This window comes from Diuraphis noxia, unplaced genomic scaffold (assembly GCF_037042655.1).
Source record: "Diuraphis noxia isolate RWA-SAM2 unplaced genomic scaffold, SU_Dnox_SAM2 contig0002, whole genome shotgun sequence".
In the NCBI taxonomy this organism is placed as follows: Eukaryota; Metazoa; Arthropoda; class Insecta; order Hemiptera; family Aphididae; genus Diuraphis; species Diuraphis noxia.
Genome location: NW_028301712.1, coordinates 47,471,237 through 47,498,635, shown reverse-complemented (window position 1 = coordinate 47,498,635; position 27,399 = coordinate 47,471,237). Strand labels below are relative to the sequence as shown.

The 27,399-nt window shown below is 25.6% G+C and overlaps 1 protein-coding gene across 1 annotated transcript; it reads right to left on the bottom strand.

Moving 5' to 3' along the window:
• Nucleotides 1-5,072: 5,072 nt before the first annotated feature.
• LOC149058581 (uncharacterized) lies at nucleotides 5,073-27,371 on the bottom strand. Its single transcript, XM_089219838.1, has 4 exons — nucleotides 27,219-27,371; nucleotides 18,706-18,879; nucleotides 17,277-17,381; nucleotides 5,073-5,439 (listed from the first exon to the last, which is right to left on the bottom strand). The coding sequence occupies exons 1-4, from the start codon at nucleotides 27,301-27,303 to the stop codon at nucleotides 5,285-5,287; spliced, it is 519 nt and encodes a 172-aa protein (XP_089075964.1). The 5' UTR covers nucleotides 27,304-27,371; the 3' UTR covers nucleotides 5,073-5,284.
• Nucleotides 27,372-27,399: the final 28 nt, after the last annotated feature.

The window sequence follows — 27,399 nt, the reverse complement described above, 5'->3', positions numbered from 1 at the left end:
ACAATTGAAAGAAGAGGTGTACAAATGGGTATCCCTCTACTGTACAGGTCAAGCATGTCATTGTAATGGGTGTGTTATATTTAAATTCAATGAAAAATCTTTTCACGCAAAAAACGATTCTTAATGAATACGTTGTGTCATCCTAGCATACTTGTATTATTAATTAAAAATCGAAAATATATCATTATCATATCTATAAATAGCGTCACTTTCCGGTAGATTTATATTTATTGATAAAGGTAGAACATTTTGTTGGAAATCTTTTGTTAGAATTACCAATGTTAGCTACAGAGGTTAAAGTGGGAAAAAATTCCAGAGGGGACTAATGTTTCCAAAAAGTTTTAAGCGTTCCATATATAGTTTTATGTATAATGTCTAATGTATAAAATCCTAATTTGTTAAAGGGGACGCTTTTTAACCGCCGTCAGAGGTAAGGGGACTGAGTCCTCCTGCGTCCCCCCCACTTTAACCCCTGGCTTAGCTATGAAAATAAAATTGTTTATGAATTTCAATCTGAAAAAATAATCTACTAAATTAGAAAAATTACTTAAGCTAGGCTTTAAATAGCATAAAAAGAGTCCAAATATTTTGAAGATTTTCTCATGTATAAAAAAAACCATTATAAATATTTGATGAAAATTCAACGATTCTACTGATATTCAATTTTGAATTACAACAAAATATTAAAATCGATTAATTATTTAATTTCGTTATTTCGAATTCGTTAATTTATCACAAAATATCAAATACCGTAAAAATTTTAAACTCAAACTCTCATAAAAAATTAATGTTAAATCCGGGTAATTTTTTTTTTATTAAATGTATAAAAACTTGTGGGGAACCTTCTATTAAAATGTCTAATGTTTCTAATTTTTATTTGGTTTTTAGCAAGCAGTTCAAAATGTATTTTTCGTTTCCACGTCACGTAACCATTGAACTATACTATAGGTATAATTGGTATATAACAATTTAATATGCAATCGTTCATACCTACCTTTTCCGCTGAAAATACATTTCAGAGTTACTGCGATCGATGCGTGTCTGGTCTGTTATGGTCGACTATCGAGAAAACGCAATCACCATATATTTTACAAACAATGTCTTAGCCAGAAAAGAGGATTTTTTTGGGGGATACTTAAATTTTTTTTTTAGTTTTTATGAAGCTGGAACACTTAGAGGACGCTAACACATCCATTTGTTGTTTCCGTCATATCAATGCGTGACTTAGAAAATTTACGCTCAACAGATCACGTTTTACTGCGTTAATTTAAAAATTCGAGTAAATTGTTCAGTATGAAACTTGATAGTAAGAACATTATCTGTGTTTGCATGTGGTTTTTTTACGATAATTTAGTTTTTAAGTGAGTTATGAGCATTTTTAATTTACGCCTTTTTATATACGCTAACTTGCTACAAAATTGAACTATCGTAAAAAATCCACATACAAACACAGATTATGTTCTTATTTATATCTTAACATCAAGTTTCATAATATTTCGATTTATTCTAATTTTTAAACTAACGGAGCTAAACGTGATTTGCTGAGCGTAAATTTGCAATGTTGTGCACTTGTAAGACGAAGACAACATATGGTTATGTAGCGTCCTCTTAATACTTGTTACCTACTATGACACGGTTGTTCATAAAATTTTGGCGAGGGAACTTATCTCTAGGACCTCACCAACTACGGCACTGATACAGAATAATGGCATGTGGGTGACTGTGGCAATTGGGGTACCGATCGATGCTGTATGATTGAAAAACACACACGTCATATTGTAATAATCGGTGTAATTTAATATAATATTTTATTGTTCAGACACTTTGTTTCGTTCGTTATTATACATTTTATACAACCGGGTTTATTTACTTTAAAAAAAAGGATAAGTTTATGCATGTAAAACAGTATAAAACCAACAGTTACGGTTGGTGAATGCAAGATGTAAAATTATTTTCTGCGTTTATTATTAAATATTAAAATAATATATTATATAGATAAGTTTATACAATATTACTCCATTCAAGAATAACTCGCCGATAAAAATCGTTGTATTGAAACTTGTACAATTCGAATTTTATTTGCATCAAAAGTAGATGGAACTAATACAGAGGAGAATATAATTAATTATTGAACATAATATATCTAATACTTATACCTACAACCTACTCAACTGGCTACAACTATATATAATAATATATAATAATTCGGCAGGTAACTTGGGGGACCATACTGTGATTTAGTATTCTGTTTATTATTGTTGGTAAAGACTAAACACTATAACACTATAAAGATATATTGTTGTAGATACTTTGAAATACTAAACATGTGAGAAATATATAATTTTGGTTTAAAAAATACTTACTTCCTCACTTTCCCTATCAAACCATAGAAACGAATATATTTTATTTATTTCGTTCATATACGTATGTAAATTAGACGTGCCTGTTGTGTAAATTATAACGTGTGATGTAAAATACTATAAGATATATTTTATAACTAACCTATGATTATAATAAATCACTGTACAAGATGAATTTTACTAAAATTATTAATTTCTGTTGATATATTATCTTTATTTATTTTGACAAATACCATTTTTTATATTATTAACATTATTATTATTATGAGCGGATTGAATTGACACGTGTTATTATTATTTTTTTGTCTGTGTCACGTTTTGTTATGGGAAAATTTTTCAATCTTTAACTTTGGGGGTGATTTCTGGTAATGTATATTATTGTAATCAACAAATTAACAAAACAATTTGTTATTATCAGTCATCTGTTAGATTGTAACTGCAGTGTATATTATATTATTTCGATTGATACATTGCACTTTTTATTGGTTGAAATTCAAAAACATTAATTTCATGTCAGATTCATTTAACAATTTACAAAATGATTTTCAAAAAACTGCAATGCGAGTACGTGGTCTTTTCAAAAAGTACCAGCATTTTATTTTTAGTAATTTATTACAAATTTACATTTATTTTTTTTAAATATCTCCATCAAAATCTTCTTCTCCGGACGATATACAGTGGCTCCAGCGATCTAGCCATTTTTCAAAAGTCCTTTGGAATTGTTCCAAAGTTGAAGTCTTAAGTTCTGTTACCGTATTCACATTAAATTTATCTGCATCTTGAAACCGTTGACCTATTCTAATATCTGCTTATCCTAACCTAACCTATAAGCACAGATTTAGTATCGAAGAAGAAAAAAATCACATGGAACCCGATCAATAGAATAAGAAGGGTGCGGGTACTGGATCATTATTACTTATATCTACTTATAACAAATGTCTTTCTATTAAATCCACAAAAGTCACTCAATTAATCGTTATTATTTGCGGTAAATTTTAACATGCATTGCGCTTAATTAGTAGGTATTTCAGTATTTAAAAACAATTTGCGAAATATTTCTACTTGTTTACGCATCGCCCACTTTAAATACTTGAGAGAAGTTTCATGAAACGCTCTATAATATTAAATAAGAACAAAGTTTTAGTGCTAAACAGTTTAAGCGTGACTTTATGAAACGTTACTTTTTATTATAGTTTTTATTCATTTTGAATTTAGTAAATCTTTGCGAGATATTTTGCAATATTTTAATGTTCCCGGTGCTAATTTGCGCAACTTTTCTTCTTTCCGGGTCCGATTCTGTGCGACAAATTATTTATATAATGAACCCATTTTGCGTATGATGATATTATAGCTAATGGATCCAATTACATCTAAACAACTTCTTGTGTCTAATTATTTTGTATTATATTATTATCTGTTAAATATTATGTATGTAATAGTGTATTTTTATTATTAATTATTAATGTCATATAACTGTCAAGGGCTGGTCACGTTTACTATTATAATAAATAAATAAATATAAAAATAGCGTACAGTATATGATATTGTGCTGCAATGTGAAATTGTGACATCATCAAATACAGCTATGTACCTATAGGTACCCCATTGACATTGTTTGAAAATGTTAGAAGATAATATATTATATGTAGCGACAAAAAACAACAAACGTAAATTATAATGCCATGCATCTCTCGAATAAACTAGCGATGTATTATGCTATTATAAATTTAATAACGTCAGTATGTACGTGGCTATATTAATATACAGCTGAGTTAAATTATGAAATATTATATTATACTGATTATGTATTTCCAATTAGTAGTAACTACCCAAAACAATACAGCTACTAAAATTATACTATATCTATGGTTTATATAAAATGCTTATAAGATTTTGTACAATAATTAATGTTTTATACCCTATGTGTTGGAGTGATTGAAATTTTGAGGTAGGTGCATATTATTACGCCTTTTTAGAGGTACTTACTAGGAATTTACCGAACAGAATGCATAAGTTGTGAGATCATAAGCGAATATACATAATTTTTTTTTTTTTTTTGGGGGGGGGGGCGGAATATTTTTTACACCTGTGTGAGCGGCGAGTACCCATACAACAAAAAAGCTGAGTCACCCTGGATTATCTACCTATGCGTTAGTTAAAAAAAAAATGGTAGAGGAAGAAAATGTGTTCAATTCCTATTGTATGTATTGTAATAGGCATAATATAATATGTTGTAGTCTGGAGATAATAGTTGTAGTGATTAGGCTGACATTTACTTGCAGAAACTCAGATACATCATTCTGTATATTATATGGTTTTCAGACTATCGGTGAATTTACTGTATGTAATATAATTATTTATTTCTTTATTTGAATTCACACCATATAGTGAACAAAATATTAAATATTTATAATTAAATATAATTAAAATATTATGATGCATACATTTATTGAGGAACGGTAAACAGTTCAAAGAAACACATAGTCTAGCATTGACATAATCAATTATATGTCACAAGCACAGTTTGTTAGTCACTCATATAGAACTGAAATTAATTTATAGCACTCGTGTCTTTAAATTTCTCGTGGAGATTGCTGTGCACATTATTGTACTACACCTTGTTAAGTGTCAATTATATTCAATATGTTAGGCAGAGCCATATTAAATATTTTGAACTGTAAAGATGATAATAATGAATGCATTTTTACAATGTTTATTATAACTAAATGAGAATTGTTTTATTTATTGTGAAGACATTTTTATTTTAAATAGGTAGTGAATTGTGAAATAAAAACAAACATGACTAATGCGTAGCAAGGTGATTATAATATAGATCTGAGTCCATTGTTGGATCAATGATAGGCGCAAGTAAAGATTGATGATAACTGATAGATACTGTTGATTGAGTTGGGAAAATATGTTTACTAGCGACGTTTTTTCTTCCCAAGTCCTGTCCATAAAATGCCCGGGTCGTGATTATTCGTACCACGGTATGATTCCCCATCGTCATTTCTTACAAAATTCCTCACATTATCCGATGGTTTACGTCCTCGAAAATAATTTCCAGGGTAAGAGGTATCTGAAATGATCGTAAATCAAGTTATAAGATTAAAAAAAAACAAATAACGGTTATTTCAACCACATAATTACCACATCATAACACAGTTATTTAAAGTATTTAAATAAATGATGCCTATGTAAAAATATAATAAAAATAAATTATGTCTCTATAAAACATCAATACTATACATAAATTTATTTACTTATACAAATACGAAGTTTCCTTTAATACAGTGCGAATATTTCAAATAGGTACTATCTATAATATTAAAAACTACACACTGTTTACATTTTTAGAATATCTGTTAAATAAAACATAATATAAAATGCAATGTATATACGTAATTCATTGCTATAAACATTTCTGTTTAAGATGTAGGTATTCATATCAATTAAAGTTAATTAAAAGTGCATTCAAATTGAATTATATAAATATTGCTAACGCATTCTCATATACCTATTACATAATACATAATCAACAAATTAATTCAATCTGTTTAATGTACGCTGACTAAAACCAATATTCAACATTACTAATAAATAGTTATTAGTTATTAGTACGTAACAAAATTTGAAATTCAAAAAACGGGTTTTTAAGGTTTTATTGACCTACAATGTTCTTTCCCTAGTTAATCGTTATTACATATTACTTATTGTTAATTGGTAACTATACAGGGTGTAACAGAAAGACCTGACCAAAAAAAAAAAAAATGCTAATTCATCGTATGACAAAAATGGATAATGTTATATAACAAGTAAATAATTTAATATATATACTCATGTCAGAAAATTCTCAAAAATCATATTTTGAAAAAATGTATAGTATTTCAAATTAATTTAACCAAAAAATATTCTAAATAACAATTCTAAAAAATTAACTCCTTGATTTAGATAAATATTTTTACCATCAAAATTTTTCTTATAATCCGATTCACAAATAGGCTATTTTGAATTTATCCAAAATTTATCCAAACATTTTTTTAACATTTAAATTTTTTTATTTTCAATACTAAAAAATAAAACATAAAAAAAGTATTATACATATTATAGTCACTAATGAACAAAAAACAAAATTAATAAAAATATTAATTTGAACAAAAGTTAATCCAAAAGTCAGTTCTATCTGTTACACCTTGTATATTATTTTTTAAATTTTATTTAAATTAATATCAAAAGAATACTGGGCTTCATTGAGAAAAACTCGTGTGGAGGCCCGGGGTTATCTAATTTACAAATAATTCTTATTACTATAGGTGTGCATATATTACATTTTTATATAAAGATAAACATGTAGTTTTTTTTCTTCAAAATAAATCACATAAATAATTATTGTAATAGTGTTGTATAGTATGTTACATATAATTTTAAGTTTTAGTGACACTGCATTCATATCGAAGCCAGTGGACCAATTTTTTTTTTTTTTTGATAAATAGGCAGTGGAATATATATTAGCCATATCACTGGGAATTAAGTAAAGTATCTGCGTCTCCAGAAAATAGAAAACTTGTCGACATCTAGCGATCTAGCTATATTATTATGTGATTAATATCGTAAAATGATATTCTATGATCAATTATGTATAATATATTTAAATAAGTAACACTTTATTAAAGCCACAATCGTTTAAACTTTTAAAGACTGCACGCTTATACTTTATACCGATTCGACATCTTCAACTGTTATATTAATATTTCATTTTATTTTCAAGACCATGTAACCATTCTAAAATAATAATTATTTTTATTTTATCAGTTACTTTTACTTTATAGGTAGTAATATAATTACTTCGTACAATTTAAATTACCGTTTATTATTCTAAAAATGTGGTCCCCGGCAAAATGTAAATAAAAAGACAAATTAAAACTGTGCTATTATTTGAAATGAAGATTATTATTTCATAATAATAATTGTTGTTGGAAAAATAATAACATTTAACTTTATAATAAAGCTCTAATTGGGAAAATAAATTAAAAACCGTAATTAAAATACTATTATTAAGAAGTTAATTTTGTCTTTAAATGCAGTGATGAAAATTTGTAGTTTAATTTAGGAGTCAGTTAAATATGGATTAAAATCATTATTTTCATCAACAATATTCCGTAAATTTGAGCCGTTCTGTGTCTTATTATTTATCATTCGATTATTGGTTAATGGTAGGGACCGGGGTAGAAACTGGGCGTTCCATTAAAATTTAATAGTAGTGTCCCATCTGCTCAAATAATACCTAAATTAAATTTTATTTAATCATATACATTATTCATACGTATATTAAATACTTAAAAAGTCAACTGTAAATATTAAAAATATAATACGCACATCGCAAATATCAAAGAGTTTTTTTACATACCCAATACAACACGATTATCCTGTTTATACTAACTGCAGGTTTGCGAAAAGGATATTAAAATTCCATTTTTAATAAAATCAGTCGAGCAATTTACGTTGGATCATTGACTTAGAGATAGAAATAACTGCAATAAATATTTATCCGACACACACGTGACAAGAAGCTTATTTATTTGTTTGTTTGTTTGTTTGTTTGTTTAGTTATTTATTTATTATCGGTGATAATGGGCAGTATTATTTGAATGAAAAATTGATAGATGAATTTTTAATTTGAGTATAACAATAATAGATAACAAACATAATAATAAAAATAATACTAATGACAATCAAAATATTTAAAGTCATAAAGTGATTTAAAGAAAATTAAAAATAATTAAACAAGAAAATTGAAGAATATTTGATACACGTATATTTAAGCGTCACATTAGCTAGTTTTTTAAAGTAATTTCTTTTAAATTGAAGAAAATTAGGAAATGAAAGGCCACGTGTGTAATAGTGTAAGGTACAATGCTGTACACACGAAAGGGGAAGGAGTTTGGGTGTTCAAATCCCCACTTGGTAATTTGGTATTCATTTTATTTATACGCATAGATATTATATAAAAATAAATTAAATTTAAAAAAAAGTGAGTTATGTATATAACATGTTTGTATGTAACCCCTCCCATTGAAGAGATCTGTGTGACTGTGTGCGTCACTGTATGAGTTAAATATTGAAAGAAAATTCAGATAAACGATTCTTGACCTGCAGTGATTGTTAAAATATAAAATCATTTCAGATAGGTACGCACTTCCAATAATGTACTGTAGGACCTTCGAACAAGCATTAAATGAATTCTTTAAACCATCCACAACAATACTTCATAATCGTTTAATAAAACTATATATACGATCTACAGGTAAGTAAGAAAAAGCCAGTCTCAAGAATTCAGTTCAGGCATAGCCTAGGGCACGAGTCTACGACTTAAAAATTATACTTGCTATATTGGCGTGCTCTCTTAGTATTAGACTTCTATATATACACCAAAACGACGTAACATGTTAGAAACAAATTGGCAACTCAAATGACTAAGCTTCAGGCAATCATATTCCCAAAACATAACGGATTTGGAACTAAGTGTATTTTTATGAATCATGATGGAATTCAACGCAAAGACGTAAGGCTAAAACCAGCACAAGACCCGCAAGGCACGTATCGTCAATAAAGTAAGTACATAATAATATATTGGAATTATAAAAGTTTAAATATATTCATAACTTATAATTTAATCAAAACTATAATTCATATTATACACTATTCTAACGTGTGGTTTAATTTTCAATTTAATACTACAAATTATCACCTTAACTTGGCCCAAATATTACTGAAAAAATATGCTTAAAATATTACATACCATAATAAATTTTTCAATAAACTGTTAAATTTTAAATTATTATAATACATTTTATATATTTTATTCATTATATTACACACTAGTTATCCCACCCAGCGTTGCCCTGGCAAAGTTACTTCAGGACCAAATTAAGATTTTTTTACACCGACAACAATATTATAAATATAATATAAGTATAAATACAAAGACTCAAAAATGTGTTAATTTCGAATATTATATCATGAATTTTCACGATTTTCTATTGAGTATCTATATCCCGGCTTCGTCCTTGTGCTGCAGTTTTAGATTCTGAACGAAGTTATGAATGTATTGATTTTACAATGATGTGTTTTTTTTTTTGTGTCAGTGTACAGCATAACTAGTCGAAATAATGCTTCAATTTCAAACTTTGGGGGTGGTTTTCGATGTAAAAGTGAATATCCTTGTAGCATTATAAAGGTCAAAAGTAAACATTTTCCAATAGTTTTCAAAAAAATCGAAAAAAACAACAAAAAAAAGACAGAAAACGGGAATTTTTACACAAAACCAGTTTTCGACCAAACCGATTTTTTTATATGGTTGTAATTCAAAAACTAATCACTGTAAATACTTGAAATTTTCACCAAATGTTTATGTTAGTGTTATCTATATACAGTTTAATTTTAAAAAATGTTTGACTTTTTTGAGATATTTATAGACCACTGAAATTTTAAATTTTTATGAGAATTTTTTTTTGAAGTGCTGGTAAAAAAATTTTACATGACCAAAAAAACTTGAAAATTTAATACAGCTAAAAAAAATTAAAAATCGTTAGTCACAATTTTGTTTTATAAGCGTTTATAGTTCAAATTTTTACGAAATCGGTCGAAAGCGCGAAAATTTGTAAGTAAATTTTAAATTGAAAAATCATAAAATTTTTTGTGTTTATAACTAAGGATTAAAAATACAACACTAAGTTTTCCATAAGTTTTCTTTCAAGTAGCTATAATGAAAACTCGAAGCATCATTATAGGAAAAATTGTATGTGCGTTTGAATTTTAAATTTTTACGAAATAGCGTAACGATAACGATTTATCTTGAAACGATTTTAAACATTTGTTACTATTCAAAAAGTATAAGTCGTAGATACTTGAAAATTTTACCAGTTATTAAGATTGGCATTTTATTTACATGATTTAATTTTCAAAATATTCTGACAATTTTTGAGATATTTATAGACAACTGAAATTTTTATTTGAAGTGTCGATAAAATATTTTTGGCCCTATCAAAATACTTGAAAATGTAATACAAAGTTTCTCATAAGTTATTCTTATATTAATAAAAAAATTATAAGAATACATATGCACAATTTTTTTTTTATTAGTTTTTGAAAGTTCAAATATTGACAAAAATTCGTTTAATAATATTAAAATATTTGCAAATAATTTTGTAGTTTAAAAATTCATAAAATTGTTTGTATTTATATCTAAGGTTAAAAAATTCAACACCGAGTTTCCCATAAGTTTTTCTTAAAATAGCTATAAAGGAAATTTGAAGTGTCATTATAGGAAAAATGTTTTGAGCGTTTGAGTTTTAAATTTTTATGAAATCGCGTAACGATAACGATTTATCCTCAAACCAGATATATGTATAATATTATCTATGAAAATATAAGGTATTATGAATTATGATAACTACATGCAATGTTTTTGGAAAAAATGATTAACCATGCCTTATGCAAAATGCGTAAAATAAAATATTTGTTTCAAAATAGAATATATGACAATATTTAAATATAATATATTATCCTAGACTGACAAATCATCTCCGTTCAGAATCGTTTTTCGTATACAATGATACCTATCATTGCGTTCAAATCTAACCTACCCTAGTCAGAGGTCCACCCCACAACCTAATGTACAGCAGAGCGACATCCACATACCCGCTTTTGTTTTGTTGCAAACCATATATTATGGTCTAAACGCTATATATGTGTGCTTCAGTTTTAGTGTACCTCATAAGTACACAGACAAATCGGCGTCAGTGTTTCTAGCTTTGTGAAATAATTCGATCTAGGTAATTAATACCTATTTAATTGATTTAGTTATTTGATAATTATAATTGATAATTATTAAGTAGTAAGTAGGAATAATAGAAATTTAGGATGTTTTATATGCTATTAGGGGATGTAAGTTTAATCAATTGAAAATAAAATTTAATAAAATTTAATAATATTTTATTATGTTTTTGAAAAATAAAAATATATTGAATTCAATTTTTAGTAAATTAGAATTTTAGACACAGATATACATTATACATATGTCATAGACCATGTATTACATGCAAGTACCAATTATTATCAGAGTGGAAATTGCCAAGGATTTTTTCGTAAACAAAATGTATGATATTAAATTCATGGAAATCTTGTTTAAAATCTAATAACTTTGTGAGTTTATTTATGTGGTGTGTCTAAGAGATGAAAATATGGTATAAATCACTTGAATAAATAATACATTATAGCTTAAACATTATCATGATAACCGTGTTGAATGGATAGCTAATTGAAATAGTTTGTCGTACTTAAATGAAATCGACATAAATTATATATGTATAATGTATGATGTACATGGACCGAGAGATTACATTAAACTAATGAAATAATTGAGTGAAATTGAGTACCTAATAAATTGTAGTACTGAGGTATATATAGAAAGACATCACGCCACATAGTTCAGCAGATTCTCAGAACAACAATCAATTTCTGAATTTCTAACATACCTCTGTTATTAACTGATTAGATAGTAATATTATTCTATGAACTACTGAAATGTAATTAATAATTTCTGTTCAGTTTGAATAGTAAATTTGATACGAATCTTAAATGAAAGCAGAAAACCTAAAATATTCGTTAAACGTAATTAATAATTTTTTTTTTTTTTATTGAACTAAAAAAAACATCAACAACAAAGGTTATTAGTTTTTGTTAAGATACAATGTTAAGGGTATTACAATGTTTATATGATGCTAACTACATATGGTTACTATTTAAGTTAATGTTACAATTTTTTTTTTAATCAATACGTTTAAATTTTGTTGTATAAATCCGATCCTTTGAGAAAGGCTATCATAATTAATAAATTATTTTTGAGTTCAATCACTTATTCGGTTAAAAGGAGTTTTTCGAAAGTATCATATAGACAACGTATTATAGATTGGAAATTTGACTCACGTTAAATAGTTACTTTACTCTAAAAAGGTCATACTAGGAATTTTGCACTTGTTCTTTTTTTTTTTTTTGAAAATTGCTGGAAAAACAGTAAGACGTATTTAAGCAGAAATTAATTATTTTATCCTATCTTATACACTTAATAGAAATAAGTATATAGATTTCAATCTATTCATTTTTAATTACCGTAATAAATAAAATAATTTTCAACACTTGACAATTATCAAAAAACAACTTATATCATGAAATATGTATTCATAATATAATTAAATTCATATTTTTATGTCACTTACTAATATTAAATTGAAACTTTTCATGTATTTTTATTATATTGAATAAATTATATGAATAAAAAATGAGCTTACGTGAATTAGATAAGTGTATAAGTTTTACCTAATACTGGGTGCGGAGCAAAAATTCAATTATTTTGACTATTTTTATTTATTTATTAGTTTATTCGTGCCAAACAGCAGTATTTAATATGATAACAAAAAGAAACAATTGATAAGTTAAATATAACATTGAAAATAACATATTTTTCTGAACATAAATGTAACTCCCAATCGATGGTCGGCGATGCAGTTGAGTTCCAGTGACCAACGTACTATCAATAATTAATAAAAATATGTATAAAGCGAACAATGTAAAGAAAAAATTGCCGCACATCCCACACTGCAGCGATTACTACATAAAAATTCCTAATAATATATCTAATAATTTCATGATGGGTTCACAAGCAGTCAAATTGAGTTGTTGTGTAAGCCGATTATTTAAATCAGATCGTTGTTATGGCAGCGTATAATATTAGATTGTAATATAACAAAATAATATATGGGTACTATCGCTCTGCCATGGAATGGCGAACGAGAAAAACAATTACTTCTAGCCCGATGAGTCTAATGTATTAAACGTGTAAACCACTGGTGGTCATTCGTCTATTCCTGTACAATAAACTGGCTACAGCTTATTTGAAATCCGATTAAATATGACAGATTAACCTTTCAAGAAAACAAGCTTCCAATTATGTTTACCCCAGCTGCAAGAGGTCTGTGTGTTGATATATTTCATTACGGACAATTCTGGCAAATTCGTGCGCAAATAACTCATGATATGTAAAATGATTAGTTTAACATATTGTTGGGTACCTACAGCCATCACTTATCTGCAGTCATTCACTGTCATTGTAGAGCTATAATTCCCCCCCCCCCCAAAACTGTATATTAAATTGCATTAAAATTAAAAAAATATTAACAAAGACCTTCGAAACCTGCAGCTGCCAGCCGATAACGATAAATTGTACAATTTTAAAGTTATTAGTTTAACATATTTTTAGGCATACTAGGTCTTATAATAGGTATTTATCATTTATCATTTATTTGCTGTCGTCACCAGGCAATAATACTCCAAACAGTACACCTGTATAAAGTTGAACTGAAATGAGAAAATTATTGGAATATACATTCGCAACCACCTACCGATAACAATAAATTGTATTTTTTAGGATTGATGACATTTAAAATATATGTTTATCATATATTTTAATCGCTAATTGAATACGGACTGTAATTTTTGTCCCCGGCGCACCTACAACAAATTAATAACCACATGTCTATTTTCTTTTGAGCTTTCAAAATGTAAGCCTTTCGTATCAAACATTTTTTGGTATTCTAATAATTTTCAATCAATATATTAATTTAAAACGTCAAATTAAATATATAAAATAAATTATGCTGGAAGAAACAGATGATGGATTATCAAAGATGGAGATAAGTTGGTGAGTTTGATATATGTATATACGGTTTCTGTTTGTATAATAAATGCATTATTTGATGCGTAAAATGTATAAGAACAAGATACATTTGAAAAGTATGTAAAAATATTTTACCCTCGTCAAACAAGAAATCAACGAGATGACTAAATCTTTGTTTAAAATTGATAAATAAAAAATAGTATATAACAATACATTTATAAAAACTTGAATGTCTGAACTGTAACCATTTTTGATTTGAAAAAATCTTATTTGATGTTCAGATATTTCCGTTGGGTTGTGAACATTTTCGAGCATTACCTTTTTAGCGTAACGCTCAATACCTATTATGTAATTAAAAAGAGAGGTGATTTGTATTACAGTTTTATCTGAAGTTCTATTTGACCGATTCGCAATTTTTTTTCGAAACGTGAGTTTTTTGTGTACAGATGAACCATCTCATGAAAAAAGTTCAAGATTTTAATTAATTAAATAGTGATTAAAAATATTAAATTTTCAGTGTATACGATATCACTTCGGCATCAAGATTGCGACGCGGTGCGACGGCACGAATTATGTAAATATTTTATTCTATTCAAAGTTATTTGATACATTTTCACTTTTTCATTTGTTAAGGACATAATTTCCATTCCTATTTATATGACCTATTTTGATCACTAATCAAATGGCGGCTTCTTCCTTAAGTCATTCAAGCTGTATTTTTAATCTGTACCACCAAATATTAATGTACTTCTTTATCGTAGAGCTTGTATATTTTTCGTAATAAATATAACTATTAAGTTGGATTACGTTGGTTTTTAAGTTAAAACAACTATAGAATTTAAAATCATAACCTATTAGCTAACAAAATTAATTTATCGTGTACTCCTAAATTCTCAAAAGATTCGAGTTATTTATTATTTTGTAATTTAATTAATATCTGGAGTCATTTCATAATGTTAATAAGTATTATATAATTACCTAGACTATATTTAAATTCAAGGGTTGAAACCAGTTACTGGTTTTTATCGAAAATACTGAGTAATGACTACTGTGGCGGCGTGAACTGTTTTATTTCATGAGGCAAGTATATATGCTCGACCACCACTACCTAAATATTATCACACAGACGCTTCATAACTTATATTTTATAATATATTAATAAAATAATAACGATACAACTTTATAGTGTTTCCGGTTTCGTGCAGTTACCACGATACCACGTTATTGTACACACTACACATAGTGTATTTCCAGTAACCGTGAGGTACAAATTATCCTAATTATTATATAATTAGTATAAATAGTATTAGTTGACCACTTGACCATATGTGTATTTTAATATCCATTCAAGGAGGTACCACCACCTAATCGGTCGTGAGGCAATTGCCTCATGAAACACCCTATCACGCCGCCACTGAATGACTACCTATCATTAGTTATGAAAAATAATATGTTACATTTATTTTGGCTACAAAAATAATGATAAAACCGTTGCTACTGTAATAATTCAATACATAATAACTTCCTGATTTTTAAAACTATTCTTAAATTGTAAAATAATTTTTTTTGGAAACTGATACTCAATCGGTCACCGGCAATAGAAATTTTTTTTTGAAGCAGTTATTGCTTAATTGGTATTCTGTGATCTACAATATGTTACCGGTAATAGTTAATGACGACAGTGGTTTAAAATCGGTAACCGATATCAACATTTCTTTTGATTACCACGGTTTCAGGACTTGTCATTAGAACGATTATAAAAAAAAAAATTATTTTTATTTTTATTTATTTATCCACAATCACATGATGGCCATTGGATGGTTATTCTTAGCAGGGTTTTAACTATTGGGGTTGGTAAAGTAGGTTGGCAACATGTAGCATAGACGCATCATAGTCACTAAGAACCCGATTGGTGATTGGTCACCCATCCGGGAAATAGTAGCATAGGATGGTGCGTACTTTAATCATGTTGAGTAACTAATTGGAGGAATAGCTGCTTCACGCCAAGCCTCATAAAACAATGATTATTATATTTGGAATCAGGATCGCTACGCTTTCGTTCCATCAATGGCATCAATCTATTTATAAGAATATTTTAATTTAGGTGGTCAATTTTTAAAAGTTTACCTCTAGATATAATATTTCCTCAATTAATGATATTGTTATAACATATAATTTTAAAAAAGTAAGTAAGTCGTGGATGTCGCTGTGCTATACAGTAGGTTACTGTAACGGATGGAATTAAATTTGAATCCAATGATATTATATCATTGTATACGAAAAACGATTCTGAGCGGAGACGGTTTATTTGTCTAGGATATATTATAGATTATTAAACATTTTCAAACATTAGATTTAAAAAGAAAAATTTTTAGTTTAAAAAAATTTGCGAATATCCATGGTTTTTACGTTATTGTCAAAATTAAAATTTTAATGCTTGTAAAAAAAAAATTGGGACTACTAATTTCTTTTATTTTTCAACTGTTATTGTAAAAATATGTTAGGAGCCTTGTAATAAATTCTCAAATCTTAGATTTAAAAACAAAAACTTTCATAAATTTCTATCTAAGATAATTTGAACATTGCCGTAATCTTTACGTATTTAGCCAAAATTTGAACTTTGAATGCTTATAAAAAAAAATCGTGCTTATGTATTTTTAATATTTTTTAACTGCCATTGTAACAATATGTTAAGTATCTTGAATTAAATTTTCAAGCTTTTATATCAAACAAATACATTTTTATCGATATTTATAGAAAAAAAAACTAAAAAAGTTGAAAAATTAAAATGTCAGTAAACAGCTCAAAATAAATCAAAATATTTTGAAAATATAGAAAATACCTATTAGATTCACTTTCTGATCGAACGAGGTACTGAAGTCGAAAATCGAAGCACTTTTACTGCCCCCCCCCTCCCAAAAAAAAAAAAAAACGTGATGACAGTTAAAAAATAATAATAATAATAATAATTAAAAAACACACATTGTGGTAAAATCAATACATCCTCGCTCCGCTCAGAATCTAAAATGTATCACATTAAGTAAGACATTCGCATGTGTTGAAATTATGTATCTAAAATGTAGGTACCTATTACAATGATAACGGAAAATATTATTAATTATACTTTAGTATGGAATTATGATGATATATTTAATTAAAATTAGTAAAAGATTATTTCTTACCATATTTTCGTTGAATATTGTATTTAGATTGTTGATTTTCTTTCATTTGCTTAACATTAGCACTTATATTATCAAAAAACTGCCTCAAGTCACTCATAACATCTGCTTAAACAAAACAATATTTAATAATTTAAGAACAGATATACAAAGAAAACAATTAAGACAATGATGATAAATTTTTGTAGTAGAATATTTCCATCTTATTATATTAAAGTGAGTAGACAATAATTAATTATTAAAATGTTTAGTTATTTAACGTTTGAGTTTATTAAAATTTAATTTTATTGCACTGAATTTTGTGACCAGTGAGTCACACAGCCACAAAGTTTTTGATTCGTGTTTGGGTTTCATTGTTAGTTATTTTTTATTGTTAAAATTTTAATGTGTGTTTAAGTTTGAAAATAAAATCAAATTGCATAAAACAATATTATTAGAGTTTTATTGTGTTCCAAAGTTTAAATTTAACAATATTTAGATACATTAACATACATTTTTCCCAAAAATTGAAATATGAATAACAGGAATTCTATACCGAAAATTCCAAAATGTATAATATTACATTGGAATTCAATAAGATCTAGTTTAACTGTGTTAAATTTGTAATTTAAAAGATAAAAAGTAGGTAAGTATATGCTATTACGGTGGAAATTTATGTAAAAATAGTCTTTAAACTCGTAGTATCGAGTGAGATACGTGTAGATGTTTAAAAATAAATGTTTTTATATTTACGTTTGCTAAAAAATAAAACGTATTTGTAATGAAGAATTTCATTGAAACCTTTCTATATTATTAATATACTTAAGTATATTTTAATAATTTTCTTTTATAAGAGTTTTTAATTTTGACGAAATCGTTAATACAAAAGAAATTATAATCAATATATATATATTTTTTTAATGAATTTCAATTCCATTTAAAAGTTCGATTAAAATAATATTAAGTTATTAGGATGTGGTTTTATGTATTAAAATTCTTATAAATAAATAAATAATAATATTTATGATAATTTTTTTTCATAACTATGTAGAAATAATTTGTGCTTATAGTTTAATATCATCAAACTACATACCTATGTGTGTGAAGAATCTATTTACTAAATTTTGTAAAAATTACTTCGCTAAGGACATTCATGAATAATATAACTAACCACTAAGATTTACTGAGACAGATCCATGCGTGCTCATTTTCATTTATTATCAGAAAAGCAAACATATAGCAAGAAACTTCTCTAGAATATTAATCCGTGCAAATGAATTAATAATTACCTACATGAAGTTTGGAATTCAGGAAATTATCACATTCTCTACAGAACGCAGTAAAACAGAATAATTTGTATAAATTTGTTTTTATCAAAATACATTTTTAAAACAAAAAAATTAGTAAATAAATAAATAGAAATCAGTGAATACCAACTCTCTTATAGACTTACCAACGCTTTCATATGGAGTTAGAGGAGTTTGCGTTCGTTTCATTAGAGATGAAAATATGTCAGAACTTTTAACCTTCTTTTTATTTATTATATCTTTGGGGATATTACGTTCCAATATTTCTCTATCAAAATATAGTAGATCCCATATTGATTTAAGATTACTTTTTTCGATACCTAAAATAATAATAATAACACAAATTATAAATATGTATCATAATATATAATATATTTTATTAACATTACAATATTACATAATATTATTTCAACATATATTTAAGAAAATTGCATAAATACTGTGAATTGTACGAAAAATAAGTATAATATGTATAATTATTACTGTTGTACTTAATTAAATATAGTTATTAATAATTCAGTTGTACAAATTAATAGTAGGTACTATGGACTTTGAAACTGTTGGTCATTTCTTCGTGACGCAGATATGTGAGATATTGTTTTTAATATTCAAATTAATTCACTGCATTATTTCTGAGTTATTATTTAAGTAAGTAATTATAACGTGTAATAGTAAATTAGTTTTATTTGCTATATATTCGACATACCTCGTGAATGTCAACAACATAAGTCTACAAACATTCAACCACCCCAAAAAATTAATACTTAAATTTTGTGGTTAAAAAATATATATGGATATTACTCTATATTATTATGTCGAATTGTTAGACAGTATCCGTATTTCGATACGCTCATTATATCCTTAAATTTCATAATGGAATCATAATGAGATCAACCCCCGATTTAAGTACATTATCTGAAATCACGAACAACCGATTGACAAGAAATAATACTTATAAGAATATATTAGTTGAGCCCGTACAGCAAATGGTCGGTATTTACAAACCACGATGATAGTAATTACAATCGGTGTTATAATATACAGATCGAATAATTTTTTTTGAACGGGGTTTTGTATAGGCAAAACAGGTACACGTAATCATATCTGTGTTGAACTGGAGAAGATTTAATAATAGATATCATATAGGTACTACGTTTATATGATGGCGTAAAAATGGATGGAAATTAAATAGATTTTAAATTCTTAAACTACATAGTGCGAGACTTTTAACGCCATCATATAAACGTAGTAATAGTAGTATAATATGCCACTATACGGATATCAAGATTTTTACAAAACCATAATAATACTAGTAATTTAATGAATTACTAATAAAAATATAAAATGGTATTGATGAATAAAATTCAAATAATAAAATTTAACACATTTATTAAAGTTCCTAAATAAATATAAGACATTTACATATTATAATATATATAATATACTTGTCTTATAGACTATAACTAAAATATATTTGTTATAAGTTAAATCTTGAAAAAGTTCATTTTTATTTAGTAAAGAAATTATTGGAAACAATTTAAATATAAGTGTATTAAAAGTTGATTTAAAATAAATGTGGTTAGCGTGTTTATACCAACAATAAAACAACAACTATGAGCTTTTATTTTCAAGATATATTTCAAACGTTATTTTTCAATTTAAAATATATTTTTGTTACCAATGATCTATTTCCGTCATCTTTTAGAAAAGTTTATATTTACCTTCCCTATCTCGTTTTTTATTTCGACCATACGAGAAAAGTACACACAACACAATAAGTGAAATTCATATAGTTCAAATATGAAATATTATGGACTTATGTCCATTCATGTTGTTATATATACTCTAACGTCTCTAACTGTAAATTGTTGAACTTAAAAAATAAGAAACAGAATGATGAAATTTCATTTACGTGATTTAAATTCTGAGTGAGCTACGATGATTAGTATGTGTTGAATTAAATTGTACTATTTTATTCTTAAAATTAAAATTATTTATTTAAGTTTTTTGTAAATATTTTTTATATAAATAAAAAACTTGCTTTTAACTTAATTGACCTATAACTATTCTCATGATATTTTTTTTTTTTGTGAAACAATACAGTTTTCAAATTTTTAATTGTTATACAGACATACAATCGAAATTGTTTTAAATCTATTAAACCTTTTATTTAAATTTACAAAAATCAATATTTTTTTTGTACATTTATAAACATTTTATTTTATTTTTTGTTTTCATACATTTCAAAAAAATCTTTAGAGTATAATATAATAAAACACTATAAATTATAATTAGTAATTACCATATTATACAATAATTTTTTTAAACACATAAAGCATGTTTTGTTATTAAATGTTATATTTGCAAAGTCAAAAACCATACAAGCTACAAGTCGCAGATACTCTAGCTCTAATACCTAAATCCAATTCTTAAAATTATTTTGATCTACGAATATTTCGCATTAAAATTCATATACATGTATGAACCTCTACCTCCTCTTTATTTTGTATTCAATTTCACTCTCTCTCGCTTGCTCATTAAAATAAACTCCTATCCTGAAATGCCTCCAATGGGCGACTTCTTATCTTCTGTGACCCAAGCAACGTCACTTCTTTCACATACGCTTATTGTAAAATAATATTTACAGATCGTGTATTTTAATAATAAATTATAAAAAAAAAATCATATGTAATATTTTATGAAGTTATTTTCATTCAAAAATATTTATTTTCTATTAATCATTTTTATGACCTCGGGATTTCTCAATTCAAAATAGTAAAAATTCAGGAAATAAAGTAGATTACAAGATTAGATTAGAATTGGTTTTGATAAATGTACTTTTGCAAAAAATTATTCTTGGGATGCTATAAAAATGTCAATGCGACACCTTTAAAAAGATTAGAAATTGATTAATGTTCACTTGACAGTTCATTTTTGAAATTGTCCAATAGTTTTTGAAAAAAAATCTTGATCATTTCTTGGTTCACCATATTATGCAACATTGTATTTCTATTTTAAAATTTAATGATTTATTACTGACATCGGTTTTGTAAATCCTTCGTCCCAGAAGACCACATACTTCTCGACTTTCACATTATCAAATCTCGGTTTTTAAAATGTATGCTACTATCAATAGTTTCGTAAAGCCTTACTTGAGAGAAATTATAGTTAAAAACATTTACATATTTTAATTACACTACCTGTCTTTTAATCTTATAGTCTAAATTTCTAATTTCTTTTAGAAAAAATGTTAGTTACCCCAAGGCAATACATACAATTTGTAAATTACTCATTTACTAGTACACAAATAATATTATTTCACTAAATTTCATTATAAATCTTAACGAATTGTGCTTTCCCGAAAATTAGTGTGATTTTATTTAATCGTCAAAATTGGGTATTATTCGATTATTGTGGGAAAGTTATTGGTTTGAAAACGGTGTGTATATTTTTCATTATCTCTGTTAGTACTTGTTTCGTATATATTTCTCAAAAGTGTCATATACCTTACACATTTAATTGATTAGAAATTTGATACTAGTAACAGGTATTGTGTCTTGGATAATGTAATGTTTGGGATTTCAGTAAATGTAGCTAACAATTTAAACAAAGTAAAGACAAAACAAAAAACTTTTTTAATCTATGTTTTACTTTATTATAGCTATAAATAACAGTATTAACTAGTATCAAAAATCCTATAGAGTACTTAAATTAGAGATTAAATGCTTAATATAATCATTAGTCATATAATTATATATTATAGATATTATATCATAGCAATAATTTCCCTTTTTAAAAATATCGTATAGTTTTTGATTTATATATGTATACATAGGTAAATTTAAGATTATTAGTTTTATTGCTTGATAATATTATTATAAAACTTAATTTTTTTAGAATTGTATATACTATATATTAATTATATTACATTTCTGTTAATAAAAGCTATATAAAACAACAAAAACCATTTTTATGTGTCATATGGCGGCGTACTATACTAGTATGTTATAATCTATCGTCAAATTTTCTCTTTAATTTGCACAAAACAATGAAATATCCAGCATTATAAAAAATATGTGTTTTAATATTTAGTCTTTTAAATATCAACTTTAAAACGAATAATTGAGAAAACTTCAAATATTGTAGATGTTTCAAAAATGTATGTTTTCGGTATCATCCAAACTAAAAAGTAGGTCTACGAAAACTAATATAACTTCAATCTTTACGTTTTTACTCTAACTTGTAAATCAATACAGAAATATCATAATTTATAAGATGAAAGTTATTACCTACATTGTACATCAAAACTAAAATGTATTTTTAAGTGATTAAATGTTTTTTGAATCATGTTTATATACATAATATATACCATTTAGTATTAAAACGAAGGGTTTTAAAATATCATGGAAGATTGTCTCTGAAGTTTTTTTTTAAAGGCAAGAAAAATGTTACTTCTCATTTGTTATCTTGGAATGGCAGTTTTCATATTAATTTAGAGTGGATCTAAGTACGAATCATCAGCCGCAATCAAATAACTAGATGTTTCAGGAGACCAGAACTTGTAAAACGTTCCACTCAACTGAAGTTCGTGTAAAGTCAATGATATTTAGTATTATGTACATCACAAAGGGAAAAATAACCATTTAAAACAATTTACTCTCTTAAATCTGTAAGACTTTCGTCTAAGTTATATATTTTGCAGTATTTAAATTATACGCAGTATGTATGTAATACAAATAAAAATGTATTTTATATTTTATAAAATAACTCAAGATAGTATTTTCAAGCAGTTTAATGTAAAAACTAAAGGATTGAGATTTGAAGACATTCAATTAGTGGGAAAGTAATATTCTTTAATTTTTAAATAATTTACTATATTATTATAGAAATACAGAATCAAATGTATTTATATTTTGTTTTATACCACTGTGGGTTTTAATTGAATATATTAGAAAGCTGATGATGTTTGTGGGAGTTCTTTTTTAACCTAAAATTTATCCCGATTTAATTTCATTAGTTGTAATAAGTCGTAAAAGGAAATTTTTCATTAGGGTAATATAAGGCACCGGTCCAATGTGTGACGTACAAATATTGAACTATCCTTATTTTTTCCAGGTCAATGTTCAACCTACGGCAGGTTGATTCTGTTACAAATTCCAATACCCAAACCATAGAATATTTTGTGGAAAATACTGAAAAAGCGATATGAAACAAGAGTAAACGACGCATCCATTATTACATAGACAACCCAAAGAGAAGTAGTCCAGATCTCTTCAGTCAAATAAGCAAACTATAATTGACGAATTTGTATCAGACACGTAAGATGCTTTTATGACATAAATTATGATGTATTATTATCAGAAAAGTAGAATAAATAACTTATTATAATAACCATTATAATTATTAAGAATGTAGTATATATTATAGAGCAATAGCTATACGTAGGTCACACATCGGATCGGTGTTAAATATTAGCCAAAAAAGATTTTTACAAAATATGTGAACCATATAATGTACACGGTATTATCAAATGAGCAAAAGGCGTAAAAACAAATTATTAGTTATTAAAATTCTGTGAAAATAACTTAAATCCTATTCGTTGAATTTTGTTAGTTAACAGTATAGATTTATCATTTTAAAACAATAATGGGTCATGTTATCGTAGGAGAATAATTTAAACCAAAAACATTATCTACGGACCATTTATCACCATTTAAAAATGTTTGGGGTTTAAGAGCATTATTTTGTTCACTGATGCGACGAAAACATGAATTTAATTTCATAATAGGTAAGGCATTTTAAATTTTAAGTTGTGATAATTGATATAGAAAACAATTAAACGACGTTACGTTTTTCTATGTAATATTATTCGATTTTCTTAAAAATAAACATTTTCAAGTAGTTTCAATAAATTAAATTAAATTAATATAATATTGAATTACCATGACATATAATATTGTAATTTAGTTACGGGAAAAAAATTCTATTTAAATGAGTAAATTTTAAATAATTTTAGAAATAATTCTTATTGTTTAGAATTTAGAATTTTCAGAACTAAAATATAATCATATTATGTATTTCATATCTAATCTCTCGCATAGGAAAATATAAAGTCAAATAATTTAACCGTAACTAATACAATTCTGATTTATATAAAATATAATATGTTAAATCTCTTATGAATAACTAATTAGAAAATCGTTTGTTTACAAAAATAAAATTTAATTAATACCAAAATGAAAATGTATACATTCTGTATTAGTTTAATTTTTATTTAATAACACATTGTTATAAAATAAAATGTTGATAATAAAATTTATAAGGCAGAAAATTAATTTAGTACATATTTCAGCAAATATAAGAAAACCTTAATAATTTTAAATACAAACATGGGAATATGCATTTTATAATTTTCGATACAGTCAAAGTATAATGGTATAATCATCAAATTATATATATTTTAAAACTAACTAAATTAAGTAAAATAAATAAATCTAAATAAAAATAGTAATAAAATAAAATCTTAAATACATTCAATTTTCTCCAGGTAAAAAGAGAAATAAAATTATTATGACTTTGAAATATATATGAGTAGTTAAATTCTATTTATATATGAGTAAAATATATATAATAACCTATAATGTTTAATATACATAGAATATTTTATACTTATCATTCTCATATAGTTATATATGCCTATAATCTATATAATCTGCATAAAAACATTTATCGAAGTCTTCAAAATCCAATTTATCTTTTTTTAAGTAATCAACTTTTTTCAACTAGATTACATGATATGAATATATACATATATATTATATATATTTTTTGTCATCTTCATAATTTTATTTCGTTTCGTTTTATGCGTGTAAACTACAACAATTTAATATTTTTTAGAATTTTATAATTCAAATATTTTTTAAATTTCAGCGTTATGAATATTCTTTGTATTATTATCCGGATTTTTGTCAAATACTATCTCAAAACGTACAACTAAAATTTCGATAATTATTAAATGAAAGAAAAACTAATTTAGTTTTAATGTTGCGCCGTTGGTCCATTTATTCTACGTATATTTATATTATTCTATTTATTTATATCTATTTACTACCTTATATTTTTTTATTTATTATCTATTTATTTTATTCTACATATATTTATGTGTAACATGTTAACAATGTAGGTAAAAATAAAACAATGGTCTAATAACCAATATTTATATAAAGAATCAATTACATTAAAAATATAAATTAATAATATTAAAAGGGCAGTTGTCAACTAGGTCCGAGTTTTTTCAGGTAAAAATGATTGACATGTAAATCCGGACCGCATAAAAATAATACGCTCATATCTTCTAATGTATAATTAATAATAATTATCTGATAATATTTTTGAGATACATTGAGTGCTACTCAAAGTACACCAAAAGGAACCGATTCTTTTATTATCCTCCAAGAATTATTACGTTTTATTTTCATTTTTATATTATTGAAAAGTACATATATGCAAATCGTTGTGTAAAAATTAAATTATAGAAATTCATATGCGTTATATATGATACATATTTATTATTTTCAGATGAAATTATGAACTTCATTTTTTGTTATATTTATTTTTGTTTTAATTTTACGATATAAGTATTCGTTCATAAATGATCATGTGTATTCTATTTGAACTATTAATACTAATCAGTATAAGTGTATAAATAATTAAAGACAAATTATTTGGACATTTAATTTAATTAATTTGATTGAATTTAAATGAAATATTTATATGGTGTATACTTTTCAAAAATAATATATAAAATATGAATATGTTATTACAAAATGCTCTCCTTTTACAAATAATGGACCCTTAAATATATGTGCGTAAACACATACTTTTAAAGCGTAATTAATACAAATATTAATTTATTAAATACTGATATATAATTTATATTTTTTTCTGTTAAGTTTTCTTTCACGAAAATATATTGATTTATTTTATTTATCACATTTTTGAATACTTTTGAATAATCCAATTTGTAAAAAATTAAAATTAAGTTAACAAAAATTAGAGTTTTGAATTTAAAATATTATTACCCTCAGTTTTTTTACGTTCAAAATTTATAAATCTGTGATTGATGAATATTTAATATAGGTATATTATATTTAAGAAAATATTCACTTATTAATTATAAAATAGCAAATTTTTAAACGTTATAATAAACTAAAAGTGTATTTATACTTCAGTTAAAGAGTAAAAAAAGTGATAGAAAAAATAATAAATATTCCTTTAAAGTATCAAATAAATTTATAATTTTACATCATGAAAATAAAAATATATTTTAAGGTATTTGAATATCGTGCAAAAAAAAATAGCTTTATTTAGAATATGTTATTGTTGTCTAAGTTTTTAGTATGGTATATACTGTACAGTATACATTTATTAAATTAAAAAATTAAAAATATGCTATTGTCCCAAATTCTTCTAATATAATTTTATACCGCTATTTTTTTTATGAAACCCCGAGCTAATAAAAAATTAGTTATTCAAAACTAGGTATTTAAAAATAATGGTTATTTTTATTTACGAAAAAAAAAGGTTTGATAATTTAAATAATGTTCAACTATATCACATAAACAATTGTATACGAATCATATAAATAGATATTGCTTACCTTCAGAATTTTTTTGATTTATAAACCAAGCATAATTTTGATTGAGCCAGAATACCGACAAAGCTAGTGGGATTAGGACGTTCATGACGCGACGTTTGAACACGAATGACTTAATCTTCTCACCTAAGGGTCTGTGAAAGTGAAACACTAAACTGCACTAGTAAACACAACCCATTCTTAT